This window comes from Ursus maritimus, unplaced genomic scaffold, assembly GCF_017311325.1.
Source record: "Ursus maritimus isolate PB19 unplaced genomic scaffold, ASM1731132v1 scaffold_32, whole genome shotgun sequence".
NCBI lineage: Eukaryota > Metazoa > Chordata > Mammalia > Carnivora > Ursidae > Ursus > Ursus maritimus.
In genome coordinates, this window is record NW_024425786.1 from 2,323,617 (window position 1) to 2,339,614 (window position 15,998).

A 15,998-nucleotide genomic window follows, 5' to 3' on the forward strand; every position below is an offset into this window, starting at 1 on the left:
CGTGTGGACACGCACCCGGCATCCTGGGGGCCGGGCTCTGGGCTCTGCGCCCCGGCCTGCGCGCCAGGGCAGAGTAGACGACACTCCGTCTGCCTTGTAATTGTAATCTTGAAATAAAAGTGACAAAACATTTAGTGATCTTTTTATTTTGTTAATATGCTCAGGGTGAAGTGACCCCTAGGCCCCGAAGTAACAACAAAAATATATTAGTTAGATATTATAATTCTGGTACCCGAAATAAAGACAAATAGAAAACTATGTTAAAACATTAAAAAGCTGTAAATTTTCATTAAAAGTATTTACATGTGTATTCTGATGCCAAATTTATAGACACATTTCTTTTAAATTAGCTTGATAAAATATTCTGAAATATGAAAATAATAGAAATAAATAGTTAAATATCCACAACATATTCATGAATGAAAAGTCAATTATTAATTCCTGTTCTGAATTTACGTATTTATTTATAAATGGCCAAGGGATCTTACAGTTCCTTCCAAATTTTTATCTTTTCCGTGTGGTTCCTTAATAGTGTATAACTCTGTAAGGCTTTCAGTAGCCATGAGTCACTGCCAGGGATCAAGAGAAATGCACGATTCTTCCATAACCAGCGACGCTGACTGGTCTTAAATGCACGCGATTTTGTTTGTCAATCAGTAAAATTAAATATTTTTACAAATATTTTTTAAGTTACAATATATAGAGAATAGGACATATGTATTTGAAAGTTTTGATCGGAGAGGAAGGAGTGATTCCTTCACTAACTCGTGTCACCGCGGCTCTAGTTACGGAAGCGGCTGGTCCTCGCGTGGAGGACGGGCCAGCAGGTCGAGCCACGGTTCCCAGAGCCAGGAAGCCTCATGCGTCATGGGCTGGCATCTGCACTCTGCTCGGTCCACTGAAGGTTTACGTGATTTCTCCCCATATACTTCTGATTTTTTAACTGGTTATTGTTTTTGAGGGTAATTCTCTCAGTCTTATTCTTGCTGTATACGAGACGGTATTAGTTTGCCCAGATGGAGAGTGAGTCGTGCAAACTCACGGCCACCAACGTGAGTGTGCTCCGGGAGCACACTGCCCAAACAGCTGTTAGGGGTTTCCTAAAATCCATTTTGTTGTTTCACACGGTTGGGAATTAAACACATTTATACGCTAACCATATAGTCCACATTTCATCCATTGCACCCAGTTCTCATGGGCATTCTGAAGGCCTGCCTGACGCTCAGGGGGACGGCCAAGTACGCCCCGGCCACAGGGTGGGACAGGAAGGGCCAGCCGCCTCGGGTCCCCGGGAAGCTCGGCTGCGGGGAACAGGCCTGCACGGGGAGACCACTGCCAGCAGACTTCAGACACGCACTGGCTCCGTCACGGCCACGTGCACGGGAAGCAGGCGCAGCCACTCCCCAGGACCGGATGGCTGCTCAGGAGCTGGAGACGGGACTGGACTTCGAGGTCTGGTTTCTTCTTGGGAAGTGATGTTTGGTGCTTGAAGTATCACAGGACGCGTCTGAGAAAATGAACGCACGGTCCCAGTTCCAGCGTCGACGTGGGAGGGGCAGCGCGACAGGCCCGAGGAGGACGCTCTGTGGTCTGTGCCGGAGGCTCACTTGTGATGGTTCGGAAACTAGAAGCTACTCTGCGCCAGGGTCAACAGCGCCACATCTGCCTCTAGGGTTTAAGAGGGTTGTTCCGACCTACACGAGAGGTCAGGTGAGCACAGGACAATCAGGCGCCAGGGGGCGGCACGCACGTAAGGGACGTGAGCACGCACAGCAGCGACAACCTCAGCTCCCCCGGGGGCACTGCCCTGACGGGGGGACGGCCGCAGACCCCGCGCCGGGCGAGTGCTGCAGGGGGACCCATGCTCGGTGACCTGTGACGGGGGAGCGCGGGCTCCGCAGACACAGGTGAGGAGCTGTGCTGGGCGGGGGGCGGGGGGGGGCAGACCGTGCCTGGGGGGGAAGGCGCCAGGTGAGACTCGTGCACGCCGTCTCTCCGGCCGGTGACCGCTGCGCGGGGGGCCAAGGCCCACGTGTGAGAGACCAACAGCACAAGGTTCACGGGGAAGCCTTTATGAAAATCACCGCAAGCGCGTGACTAAAGGGCGCTGTGCTCGCGCTACACCCTCCGCGGGCGGACCCTCCGGGCAACAGTGTCGCTGCCCTTCAAACAGACCGATGCTCTTCGGGTCACACGGGGCTGGGAGGTCAGAAGCCTGGCTGCGTGAGCTGCGGCGGGTCTGGTCCTAACTCCGGCATGCGGGTTCTTCGGGCACGCGGGGCCGAGGGACCACGTCCAAGGACGGGTTTTAGGACAAATGGTTCACAGGCAGGAAACTTGCTCAGGCCCTCGTGGGGACAAAGGAGACAGAACGCGTCACGTCACCGCTTGGTGTATGTCCTGCCAGAGCTTTTGCTCAGTCCCTTCGGGGTAGGGATCTTGCTTCCGACCTTTGATCCTGAGGTCCCCGATTTGGCCATGGCTGGGCCTTTCCCTGCTGGACACACAGACACACAAAACACAGGCACCGTGTCAGGAGGGACACGACACGAACAGAGCGCGAGGCCGCGGTGCAGGCACGGTGGCCCCTCGGTCTGCGGGGGGCCGGGCTGAGCAGGGCAGGCGCGAGGACCGGCCGCACCTGCTGAGGACGTGCACCTGAGCCCGCAGAGGAGGAAGGAAAAGGGCTCAGAGGAAGGGCCTGACGTCAGGGATGGAGGGAAGAGCCCGGAGCCGACCGCCCATTGCTGGCTTCAGAAACTCAGCTCCAGGGACGAAGGAAAGGAGCAGCCGCGGGACTGGAGCTCCGTGTGGGGCTGAGGAACCTCGGCGGCCCCTCCAAGGGCCCGTATTCCTCGTTTACGGAAGAGGCTGCTGCGAGGCCCTCGGCAGGGCGCCTGCCACGGACGGAGCCCAGGACCCACGTCTCGTCACACTCGTGTTGGTGACTTTCCTGCTCGCCCCTAACGGAAAGCTGTGCCTCCAACAGTGTTTTGGTCAGGAATAATTTTCTAATGGAAAATATATTTCCTTGTAAGGCATTCTAAGTCTAACATAAAATAGTGAAAATTACGATTTATAAAACGGGTAGTGGCATCATCTGTGAATCTACTATTTAACTTTGTGTTTCTAAATACTCCGGTTTGGTGGTGCAGACAGACGCCGAGAACCAGGGTCTGCCCCTGAGGAACACCCGGGGGCTGGGTTTGCTGCCTTGATGACGCCCTCGTGGGGCCTCCGGGACGGGCAGGATCTGTACAAGGGTCTGGTGCTGACAGAGAGAGTTCTGGTCACACAGTAGGCCTCCTCACTAAGCGCCCAAGGCAAGACACAGAGACTAAGTGACAACAGAGGGGCGGGGACCCCACCACATGGGTGCCGAGGTGCCGGCAGGCACGGCCCTTACCCGGCGGCAGGGCGGGCGCCTTGTGCAGCACGCGGGTCTTACGCAGGTTCGCCGTGCAGCCCGCCGAGCCCATGAGGTGAGCTTTCCACGCCTGCAACAAAGGGAGAAGCACACGGTGTGTCCGCCAGGCCACCAAGGGCACAAGTGAGATGAGCTCCCGCCAGAGCTGAAATGAGGGGCAGCCACGGCTCCTGCCCGACCGGGTGCCCGGAGCGCTGTCACGGGAGTGGCGCCAACGTGGAGGCTTAGGGAGCAAACGGGGCATGGGGCTGTGGGGTGGCCTCCAGGAGTGGAGAGTGGCCCCTGGTGGACGGCCAGCAAGAAAGCAGGGACTTCAGTCCTCTAATGACAAAGAGAATTCTGCCAGCAGCTGGGTGAGCGTGGACTGTCCCTCCCGAGCCCAGCCCGGCCCGCAGATGGGAACGCAGCCTGGTGAGACCCCGAGCAGACGAGACAGTCGGTTGTGCCCTCAGAAAGTGTGTGGCGATTCGCTTCCTGGCACGGAGGACTGAATTCTGAGCAAGCAGAGGGGAAGTACGAGAGGCCTGCTGACCGCCTCGTAGCTGTGAGCCCGGCTGCCGCTCCCGGTCGGGCGCTGGGGACAGGAGGGCTCGCAGGAAGAGGAGCCGAGGGCTGCAAGGCTCAGAGCCCCCACAGTACACAGCAGCCAGAGGAGGGGATGGGGTGTCACAGGCAGCATGAGTGTCACGGGAGCAATCAGAACAGAAATGCAAAGGCCCCTAAATTCTAAAACTAAACGGCACGTGAGAGTGTGCGCACGTGAGAACTGCTTATGTACCTTTTAAAAAGGCGAAGCCCGTAAGGAAGGAGGGTGGTGAGCAGGGGCAGGGACAGCAGCTGCTCTCCGTTCCCTGAATATGTCCCATTTTATAGACTTTGGGACGAGCAAAGCATTTTATGTCATTACAAGACTTAACTGAAAAACCCCCGTCTATTATGGAAGAACGCGCGAGCATCTAAGGAACAGCCGCAGGAGAACTAAGTTTTAAAACTCAACGCTGCTGGTGCAGCTCCGTGGCAGGGCATTTACAGAGGAAGGGACGCGCTGCTGGCTGTGCCTCCAGGGAGCACGAGAAGGGGCCCACGGGTGGGGTACAGATGAAACGAGAGCCCACCGTCAGTCAAGCGGCGGACGGGACGTGAAGGCTGCCTGCAGGCGCCTCTGCTCTGCTGGGGACTTGATAGTATTGACACTTTCTGAGAGAGAGGACGAGCTGGGACAACTGCACGGGTACAGGGCTGACTGTTTGGTTTCTGCACAGCGCGCTGGGTCTGAGCCGTCGTCTCGTGGGCACACGTCCCAGAGCTGGGACAGGACAGCCCGGCCACAGGACACAGCGGTGGACTGCCTGGCACATGGAGGACGGTCCTGCCCCTCGCGCACTGAACTGGAGTCACGGCGTGGCGGACGGAGGGAAGGGAGGAGAGCCCGCAGTCACCCGTGAGGTGCAATTTCAAACGGCACCGGGCTCGGTTTCAGTAATGAGGAGGGACCGGCGTGCTGTGGTCCAGCCTAGCTGCCATCAGGGGCCCCAGCGCCCAGAGGAGCGTGGGGACCAGACAGAGGCCAAAGCCCGTCACGATCGGCCCCCAGAGCCGAGGCCCCCGCAGAGGGTCTAGGGCGGCGGCAGGAGGGGACCCGAGCAGGCAGCTCAGCACAGGGAACGCTCGGGCGGCACTGAACAGGGCAGGGTGCTCCCCGAACACTCACGGTCCCCTGCCCGCGGCCCAGCCCTGACAACCTCGTCACCGTCCCCTGCACGGCGCTGGCCACCCCGTGCTGGCTCGCGGCCCGCGTCAGGCCCTCACCTCTTCTCCGGGTGAGAAGTTCTCATGGCACAGAGGACACCGGTTTGCCAGCTTCTCTGGTTTGGCAGCTGCAGTGGTGTCAATAAGACAAGATTCAGTTCCTCCGCGACAGCGGCCCGAGGAGCAGCAGACACCTGACCGACGCCCCCTCTGCAGCGGGGTCCCCCCCCCAACCCGGCAGGGCACCGCGGACACGGAGGCGCTGCCTGAGCCGCACTCACGGTTACACTCCTTCGTTTTTATGTGTCTGGGCAGCTCTTCTTTCAGGACGGCCTCGCTGCAGCGGTAACACTTCCCAAACCCGTCCCTCCTGTCGCACTCCGTCAGCAAGTGGTCCGTCAGGCTGGAGATCTCCACCACCTGCATCCCGAAACGCAGAAGGATGCCTGTGTCCGAGAACGCTGCAGCGTGTGCTGCCCCGCCGGCCAGCTCGTCCGGCTCGCACACAGCTCAGTCCTCCCCCGCCAGCCCGCACACACACTGGGGAGCCCTCCATCCAGCTGCAAAAGGCTGCAGCCGGGGCTGTCCTCACGGGCACTGACCCGTCTGCGGGGGGCACACCTGGTCAGCAGGGGGACTGACCCGTCTGCGGTGGGCGCACCTGGTCAGCGCGGGGACTGACCCATCTGCGGTGGGCGCACCTGGTCAGCAGGGGGACTGACCTGTCTGCAGTGGGCGCACCTCGTCAGCATGGGGCAGTGCTTCCAGTAGTGCAGGTCCAGGCCGTCTTCTGTGAAGGACTCACTCCTTTCCCCACAGAAGATGCACAGACTGCAAGAGAACAGAAGCCGGAGATGAAGGCAGGGATGTCGCCTGAAACACCACACCTGCCCTGTCCGCGGGCGGCCCCGGGGGACCTTGCTGGAGGGTCCGCGGGGGTTCAGCCCGCTAGTGCGCTGTAGGAAGAGCCGGTGTTTGTGACGCCTGAGCTCGAGGTCCCTTCCAATTCTAACCTGTCAGCATAATCAAGCACAGACGCTACTTAAGTCGCGAGAACAAAGATATTTTACTGAAATGCCTGGAGATTTGTTGTGGGGGCCGCACGGGGAAAGGATTTTGCTGTCACAGGATTCTGGGCCTTTAACAGCACTTCTGACAATGGGCTGCTGACTTCTTTGGGGGCAAAGCGGGAAGGCATCCTGGCTCTCCCGGCGGGAACGCCCGGCAGTCGGGAGGGCCGCTTCCCCACCTTTATGAATGACCGAGAAGAGCCGGTTCGCTCACGTAATCCCACTGCGCTGGAGAACACACTGACTCCGTGGCATCTGCACGCGGCCAGTCCCTTCAGTCCCCACAGCACAGGCTCAGGCCACCCCTACTCACTTATCTAAACAGTGACTCCCGGGGACTTCTGGAGCCGGAGGTGGGGCTGCTTTCCCTCCTTGCGTGTCTGAAATGAAAAACGAAAGCATTTAAAATAACTTTCTGTAAAAATTACTCTCGCATTTTTAGCCACCGGTTTGGTGTGAAACACATTTAGAAGCTACAAGCTGAGGGGCGCCTGGGGGCTCAGTCGGTTGAGGGTCCGCCTCTTGGTCTTGGCTCGGATCATGGGGTCGAGCCTGTGTCGGGCTCTGCGCTCAGTGGGACCGATAAGGGTCGTGTTAACCTCATTACGTTCCCCGGGTGTTTGCTCAGGGAACGAGGTGCCCGCTGCTGACAGTCCCCAGGCCCAGCACCTACCCCGACTCTCCGCCTCCACCGAGGGGCCTTCGTTCCCCTAAGAACAAAAACGGAAAGATCAGAGACAGAGGGCTGCACAGTGAGTCCGTCCAGGGCACGTTCTGACGCCAAAAGTAAGTTCTTCTGTTTTCAGACTTTCTACCAACAAGTAACACAGCTCCGTGAGCCGTCCATGCCCACACGTGTGCCCTCCCCTCACAAGCCCCAACAACGGGCTCCTGTCCCCGCTGCCGCTTCCCAGTGGTTCACCGTCCTCAGTGCCCGTGGGCTCTGGGCAGCACAGGACTGTCACCCTTCTCCACCAACGCCGGGGGTGCCCCATGAGCCCCGTCTCCTAGCCGCCTCCCCCTTCCTGGCTCCTCACACCAGGGGTGCTCGTCCCGGCTCCCAGGCTCACAAGCCCTCTCTGTGGATGACCAAGGGTTCAAGCCCTCTCTCCCTGGGGTCCCAGGACCCAGCTTCTCCTGAGCAGGCTGAGCTGCTGCCGTGGGCTGCCCGGTCACAGACCAGGTTCCAGAGCCCCAGGAGCACCCTGGGAGAGATCTCGTACTTCTCCCCTTCTGCCCACTCAGCCTCCGTCAGCCCGCCAGCAGAGCCGAGGCTGGACTTCGAGCACACCCAGGCCAGGCCTCCTCTTGCCAGGTCGGGGCCTTGCTTCTGGGGGCCCTCCCAGCAGCGGCTGGCGGGCCCGTGAGTGCCCCGGCAGGCTGGTGTACTTTTGCTTGGGACTCAGCCGGCTTCCTGGCTCACCTGTCCACTTATCTCCTGTCTGCAGCGCTCTCTGTACACCAGCCACCTGGCTCCAGCCGCCCCTCCAGGGGTCCTGGCACACAAGCTCTGGCCCTCTCCTCCTCTCACCCAGGCTTTTGCCCGAGAGGCCTCCCCAGAGCAAGGTGTCAGCCGGCAGCCCCTCCTCGGCCCCACCACACCCCCATGCAATCCCTCATGTATCTTGATCACTGACGCCCCTAAAAGAGACGAGCATCCCCAAGGATGGAGATTTTTGTCTGTTCTGTTCCCTGGCATACTGTCCCCAGCACGCTTGTGGACTAAATGGATAACCTGGCATTGCAGCCTTCCCGTGCCCAGGCAGACGCCGGGCAGCAAGGCAGCCATCAGTGTGGTGGGCTGGGCCTCGCTCTTCCCGCCAGGCTCCTTTCCTGTGTCAGACACCCCGTGTCTGGGGTGCTAAGGATGCAGGGGAGCTCCAAGCGGCGGAGTGGACAGAGGGGTCCCTTAGGAGCAGCTGAGTGTCACTGCTGGTGGCCAGCCGTGTGGGGGCTCAGGCCTTCCCGCCACAGTCTCCCCCGCCCCAGAGCTCTGGGAGCCACGTTAGCACGTTTCCTCGCCGGCTCTCTGGACACTGCTATCGTCCCTACGAAGCCTGACCGTGTGGTGAGCGCCTCACAGCACCCTGGGCACCAACCAGCCTGGCCTGGGGGGCGGGGGTTGAGGGCCTTCTTGGACTTTCAGAGAACAGGGACAGTGGGTGGCCCTACACGTAGCATTTAAGTGACATGTTACAAACACGGGTGCTGTCTGCTGGATTTGTAGAGAATTAAGCTTCATGTCCCAGTAAGTGACTTCTGTCACAGCCAGCCATGGAGCAGGAAGCGCACACCAGAACAGTCTTAGAGCTGGGGGGTAACAGATTAACGAGAAGCTGGCACGCGGCTCACACGATTTGTATGCCTACACAGAAGCAAACTTAGCGGGACTGTACTTTAGGCATCAAAACTTCTTAAGAGAGATGGGTTTGTGCATTTTGCAGGGAGACAGTGTAAACAATGCCGAAAGCTGAATTTTAGTTCAAGTTTTACCTTATCGATGCTTTGAATAGCTTAGGAAACCAATCAGTAATTTTTAAATCCTTTTTTCTAAAACTCAGGAGCAATCAGGCAATCTAAAAATACTCTGTCATTCACAGAAGTTTTGGAGCAGGATGGTGGGCACAGTGCCAACCCTGTGAATGCACTGAATGGCACAGGACTGTATGTGTAAACAGGGTTAAAATGGGAAATATGCTACGAATATCTCACCATGGTAAAAACAACAGAGGAAGAGATACCATAGTCCTCAGCAGTCCTTCTAACACGCAGGCCGATGTCTGCCCCCGCCGTGCCATCTACCCTGTGTTACTTTTTCTTTCCCTGTCTCTTCCTCTTGGAGCAGTGGCCCAGGGCCACTTGGTTCTGTTCCCTGCTTATTTCCAGAGCCCAGCACAGCGCCTGGCACACAGCAGGTGCTCAGCAAACATGATTTGGATGGAGATGAGCTGGTGAAGGTGCTCCCGGACAGCTGAAGGACAAGGTTTCCCAGCACCGTTTCCACAGGTATCTATGGGGGGGGGGGGCGTGACCTCAGCAGCACCCACAGCATCTGAGGCTGGGCTCACTGCAGCTCGGTGCTGCACCGTGATGGGGGGGGGGTGGGTGTAAGAGCACAGCCCGGCTGTCTTGGCTTAACCACTGAGAGGTCTGTGCTTTGGGTAAGTCACTTTAGTTTTAAAAATTTGTTTCCTCATTGGGGTGCCTGGGTGGCTCAGTGCGTTAAGGTCTCACTCTTGATTATGGCTCAGAGTCCTGAGATTGAGCCCTGTGTTGGGCCCTGAGCTGGCGTGGAGCCTGCCTGGGATTCTCTCTCCCTCTGCCCTTCCCTTGCTCACGCTGTTTCTCCCTCTCTAAAAATATAAATAAATAAAATAAAAATTGTTTCTCCATTTGTATAACATTAGGAAAAATCAGGAGCACCTGCCAGACCTGCTTCAGTGGGCGGCTATGAGAATCGGACCAAACATGACTGTCTTAAAGAATCACCTTCGGGGGGGGCACCTGGAGGGCTCAAGGGGTTAAGTGTCTGCCTTTGGCTCATGTCATGATCACAGGGTCCTGGGATCGAGCCCCACATCAGGCTCCTTGCTCAGCGGGGAGCCTGCTTCTCCCTCTGCCTCTCACCCCTTCTCTTGCTCAAAATAAATAAATAAAATTCTAAAAAAAAAAAAAAAAAAAAAGAAGGCCCACCCTTGACTCCATGGTGTGAGGCCCCATCCCCATGAATCCCCCCTTCCTCAATGGCCCCTTCTGTCCTGTTCTTGCCAGCTGCCAGCACCGCCGAAGGCGTCACTGTGACTCTGGGCCACAGGCACTTCAACACACACTCAGTTGCATTTCTCTCTTTTTGAGCCGTGGTAAGCACCCTCACTGAGGGGTCTGCCCTCCTAACAGCCTGCTGCGGGCACAGTGCGGTCGGGTCACCAATAGGCACAGTGCCATGCAGCACACTCTGGAACCTTCTCTTCCTGCACCCCTGAAACCTCGTGCTCCTTGGTAAGCTCTTCCCCACCCCCTTTCCCCTTTTCTTTCAACTTAAGGAACTGAATGACAAAATGAACGTCGTGAAACGGGTGTAAGTCCCAGAAGCAGGGCAGTCACCCCCAGACGGCGTCTCCCAGAGGGTGAGGACCAGAGGCTTCCTGAGGGGGAACACTTCCCTGAAACCTGCCTTCTTCAATGCATGGGAATCAGATCTCCACACACAAGCTTACTGTCCTCCTTTGCCTCTGAAGGAGGCTCGGAGCTCCGAATGCGAAATCTACCCTCCGCCTCCTCCTTTAGAGAGGAGATCACCAGCAGCTCATACCACTCCCTGGACTGTATCTAATTCAAACTAGCTGATGAAAGATTCCTTTTATGTGACCCAAAACTAGTTTTAAAAAAGCAACTAAGCCTACAGATATCATCTGCGTAATGCCGTGAAAGGAAAGCAAGCACGCCGTGCATCTGTCTGTGGGACGAGCACTCAGGGCGTCCACGAACGCGCAGGGGTGAGGGTGCGGCAGCCTTCCCAACCTGGGCTTCGGCCTGAATGTCCTTGAGTGCGGCCAGCTGCCCTTGTAAAGCTTTAATTTCTTCTTTCTTTCGTTTTTCTGCTTCTTCTGTAGCTGCTTTCTTCTGTGCCTGGTATGAAAATTATTTTTCCATTAGAATATCTTTTGAGGGTAATCTTAGAAATTGGGAGAACGTTACGGCATATGAATTATGTTTCTTATATGTTATGACAGTCACTGAGACTAACAACATAACTGGGGTCGAAGTACCTTCACCAGATTAATCTGATAAATATTTACGGACAGATAAAACCACACACGTCCTCTCGGCTGTCACTGTTCCTACTTACAGATAGGGAAACTGAGAGTCTCACAGGCAGAACGTGGGGGAGCCAGGATCTGAACTCAGGGAGATGACGTTTCCCTGGCTTCCTGCACCTGAAGCTTCTCGGGTCATCTATTGGTTTATTCATGGACCAAATAACTTCAATAGAGGATTAAGTCATAATGTCATAAAAGTTGACTTACCCTAATTTCAGCATCTGTAGGTCTGCCGTCTATTTTAGCAAATCCCTCAAAAATTGTTTTATAGAGAACATTCTTGCGTGTGGTGCTGTCGTCTGGAGGGAGGTACTCTAGAATAAAAGCCCGGTGCTGTTTATACATGTCCAAAATAACTCTAACCGCTGTCTCTCGAACCTCATACACTCTGTGCTCCAGGGCACTCACTGAAAACTAAACATAAAGTTGGGAGGGGTCCTTGTGGTTACTGATTCTTACAATAACAGTTTATTTTTCCCCAGCATAAAAGAAATACAGGCACATTATAAAAATTTGAAAAAGAAAATAAAAGAAGCCCCCCCCCCCCCCACTGCNGTCGACGGCCCAGAGTTCTGGCTATTACGACACCGAGCTTTTCCCACCGTGTTTGCCTCACACACGCAGTGGAGCTCATGTTGGAGATATCTATCTATGTATTATCTATCTATCTATCTATCTATCTATCTATTATCTATCTATCTATTATCTATCTATCTATCTATCTATTATCTATCTATCTATTATCTATCTATTATCTATCTATCTATCTAATCTATCTATTACCTATCTATCTATTATCTATCTATCTATCTATCTATTATCTATCTATCTATTATCTATCTATCTATCTACTATCTATCTATCTATCTACTATCTATCTATTATCTATCTATTATCTATCTATCTATCTATCTATTATCTATCTATCTATTATCTATCTATCTATCTATTATCTATCTATCTATTATCTATCTATCTATTATCTATCTATCTATCTATCTATTATCTATCTATCTATCTATTATCTATCTATCTATCTATCTATTATCTATCTATTATCTATCTATCTAATCTATTACCTATCTATCTATTATCTATCTATCTATCTATCTATCTACTATCTATCTATCTATCTATCTACTATCTATCTATCTATCTATCTATTATCTATCTATCTATCTACCATCCTCTTCTTCTTTCATCTCATACTTCTTCTATTATCTATCTATTATCTATCTACTATCTATCTATCTATCTATCTACTATCTATCTATCTATCTATCTATCTATCTATCTATCTATCTATCTACTATCTATCTATCTATCTATCTATCTATCTATCTATCTATCTATCTATCTATCTATCTATCTATCTATCTATCTATCTATCTATCTATTATCTATCTATTATCTATCTATCTACTATCTATCTATCTATTATCTATCTATCTATCTATCTATCTATCTATCTATCTATCTATCTATCTATCTATCTATCTATCTATCTATCTATCTATCATCTATCTATCTTTGTGCTTTGCTTTTTCCACTTAACGTGCCAACAAACATTCTTTAGGTTATATCCTTCCGCAGACTTCATATTAAATATTATAAAATATTCCAATCAGAGAAGAGGAAATATAAGAAACTTCACGCATCCACCATCCACAGTAACCGATGTTATGATCTTGCCATGTTTGTTTCAGATCTTTGTCTTTAAGGGAACACCGTGGTGATGCCATGAGTCCCCACAGAAGGCTCCCCGGCCCCACGGTCTTGCCGCGCTCCGTGGAGGCACGGCTCTCCTGACGCCGGCCTGCGCGCTCCCACCCAGACGCACGCTTCCGTGTGTACAGTGTGTACGGTGTGTGTGTGTGTGTGTGTGTGTGTGTGCATACACATGCTGGTTACACATGTGCGGTTTTTGTCCGACACTCTAAACAGTATACTGTGCTTATCTCTCTGAAACTTTCTTTCCTCCGACTCCACATTCCTTTGTCGGGGACGTTCGTTTGTCATGATCCATTTCAGAGGCTCTACAGTGTTCTGTCACAAGGACCTACCATGATACGTTCGTCCCGTCCTACGCGGTCGTTACCATGCTCAGTAAGTCGATGTCTCCCCGTGGGGCTCTGGGCGCCAGCCTCTCACTTCCCACAGTCTCAGCCTGCCACAGGCTCTTGGTTTTACCCTGGACCCCGGCACCCCCAACTGTGGCATGGCCATTAGGAGTCCCGGCCTTAGGGGTCCCAACCTCTGAGGGTCACCTCCTACCTTTCCCACTTTTTCGTACTCCCTCCCTGGACAATTCCTCAGCCCCCTCTGGGTCTTCGGTCTATTCCGGACCCACCACTGTCTTCTCCCGTCTGTCACCTCCCTCAAGTCTTTCCTGCCCAGCGTGTCCATCACTAAGTCACTTCCAGGACCCCTTCTTCCTGTGTAGTCATGGGCCAAATGGAACATGCTTGCAGACTCGAGAAGCATGCTGACTGGCCCCATGCCAGACTTGCCATGACAGGTGCCATGGGGGCCCTGGGCAATGAACAGTGACCTGACCCGAGGCATTTCTGGTCAGTTCACCTTCCCAGATGTCAAGGGGGCATTTCATTCATCCTTCTTGTCTCTCAAACCTCCATTATCCAGTCTGGCTTTGAGCAGACTTCGTCCGTGGAGAGGACACGTTTTCCCCACTCCACGTGCAGCCAGCCCTGCTGTGTATACGCCAGAGCCCAATCCCTTTGGCCATTCAGGGACTTCGCTCCTGCAGTAACCGACTCCTCCTTCCAACTTCTGTGTCTTTGTTTCCTCTTTTCCCTCCATCTGGATCCATCCTTCCAGCATGCAGGTGGACCTGAATACAGCTACGTGCTCGACAAGCCAGCTGCCTTCTTCCATGTGCACAGCTGTGCCGCCCTTCCTGGCCACGTGTGCTCAGGTCCAGGGAAGGGTAGGTGGGAGCGGCCCGGCCGTAAAGACTCCCTCACCACCCTCCACTCGCTTCCTCCATTCAGTGATTGAGTTGTGAGAAGGCTGGTGGCATCCTACTGGAAGGAGGTGGAGGCCTGAAGGCCCGCGTGGGGCAGAGCGCCCTCTCCCCTCGCGAACTACACGGGACCACGCGGGAGAGCAATGAACGTTCCCTGCACTACGCCGCTGAAATGTCTATAGTGCCGCGGAGCTCAAAGGGACCGATGTCAATGCAGCTATCTTAAAACGGGGCACCATGTAACAGGGATTCCGGTATGTGGGGTAGGCTTTGTGTTCTGTGCTGGGGAGCAAAGAAACTGAACTTGGAGGCAAGAAAGTGGGTGGTCCACGTGACTGCAGAAGAAAAATCCACTGGGGAGCTGGCAGTGGCCGGCCAGGCAAGCGATGACAGGGGCTGGACCTGAGTGCAGCAGGAGAGCTGGGAGGTCTGGTCAGCAGCTGGATATATTCGAAGGAAGAGCCCAGAGCACTTGCTGAGCAAACAGAACAGCGTTACCATTTACAGAAACAGGGAAGGCTGAGGAGGGGCGGGTCGGAGAGGAGGGCAGGCGCTCCATCTGGACGTCAGGCGGACACGGCTTACCTGAGGAGTCAGGTGGCCGGGAAGCGCATGTGCAGAGACTGTGTCTTCCACGGACGGTGGGGAGGTGCGGGTGAGGTCACCGAGGGAAGGTATGTGCACAGAAATGAGAACCGGAGGCCTGGACACTCCCATGTTAATGCGATCAGGAGGATGAAGAACCAGAAAAGGGACCCAGACAACAAGGCCAAGCGTGGGGAAAGTTGGGTGCAGAGCTCCAGAAGTCAAGAGAGGGAGTGTTTCAAAGGCTTATTTACTTCAGTGTCTAAATCATACGTCCTCAGAGGAAACACATGAATGGAAGTGGCCTCATAGGATCCTGTCTTTCCTGATTATACATTTGATTGTGTGAGGACCCGGTTCAGGTTTCCGAGTCAAGGCACACGTGGAATCCACGGAGAAGGGAGACCCTCCCCTTCCCGCACCGACAGGAACGAACGTGGAGTGCTGACGTGCGGGCTGCACCGAAACGAGCCGTCGGGAGCGCGCTGCAGCTCCGCGTCTGGCCGAGATGCTGGCTGCACGCTCAGCACTCGCTGCCAGCACACGTGAAATCAGGCAGGAGGGAATCCTTGCTCTGGCAGTTTCTCTCCCAGAACGTCTGTGGTTTCATCAGGTTGTCCATTTCAGCCGCTCGACACTCCCGTAGACTTGATGTCCTCAGTGACACCGCAGTCCTCTCTTACAGACACGGGCTCTTCAGGGTCTGTCCACCACCACGGACCGACGTCTGCACGTACGTACAGACTCACGGCAGAACGAGGAGCAGGAAGCCTTGCTCTCCTTTGTTAGATGACACTGACTATTTTTCTGAAGTCATTCATTCATTCATTCAACAAACATTGACTAGACACCCACCATGCTCCAGGCCCACCTCAAGTGCCGAGGCCACGACCGTGTGACACCAGAGGCGCGCTTACCTTCATCACGTTATCGATGGTGAAGCCTGTGCCCCCGGTGCCCAGGTCTTTCAGAAGCCGGGCCAAGAGGCCCATCTGACTCATTGCCAGATGAGTCGAAGAGTTGGCCTTTAATGGCTGCACCAAGTAAGATGGAATAATTTGGAGAGACCTAACCTCCTTGAACAAGGCCATTTCCTATAAAAACCAACATGACTGTGTTAATTTGTACTGGAAAATGCTAGAGGCATTTAGTATACTTTAGTATAAACCTCAAATGTCCAAGGAAAAAACAGGGAATGAAAAATGGTGGTAAAATAATTTATCTCTAATAAGCTTATATTTCTATTTAAGATATAATGATTAAAAACAAAACTTCAAATCATAAAAAATAAAACTACGATCACTCAAAGATCAATGAGAGTTTTACAACAAATGTGATCTAAAACTTAAGATTTCTCTTCT

At 53.8% G+C, this 15,998-nt stretch overlaps 1 protein-coding gene across 1 annotated transcript in view; it reads right to left on the reverse strand.

Moving 5' to 3' along the window:
* Nucleotides 1-131: 131 nt before the first annotated feature.
* The window catches only part of CEP104 (centrosomal protein 104), a 34,379-nt gene continuing 18,512 nt past the window's right edge, over nucleotides 132-15,998 (reverse strand). Inside the window, 10 exon segments of the mRNA XM_040645676.1 lie at nucleotides 132-2,494; nucleotides 3,407-3,497; nucleotides 5,237-5,304; nucleotides 5,458-5,596; nucleotides 5,899-6,007; nucleotides 6,560-6,626; nucleotides 6,920-6,956; nucleotides 10,768-10,875; nucleotides 11,274-11,480; nucleotides 15,555-15,731. Coding sequence (XP_040501610.1) covers nucleotides 2,382-2,494; nucleotides 3,407-3,497; nucleotides 5,237-5,304; nucleotides 5,458-5,596; nucleotides 5,899-6,007; nucleotides 6,560-6,626; nucleotides 6,920-6,956; nucleotides 10,768-10,875; nucleotides 11,274-11,480; nucleotides 15,555-15,731 — 1,116 coding nt within the window. The 3' untranslated portion in view covers nucleotides 132-2,381.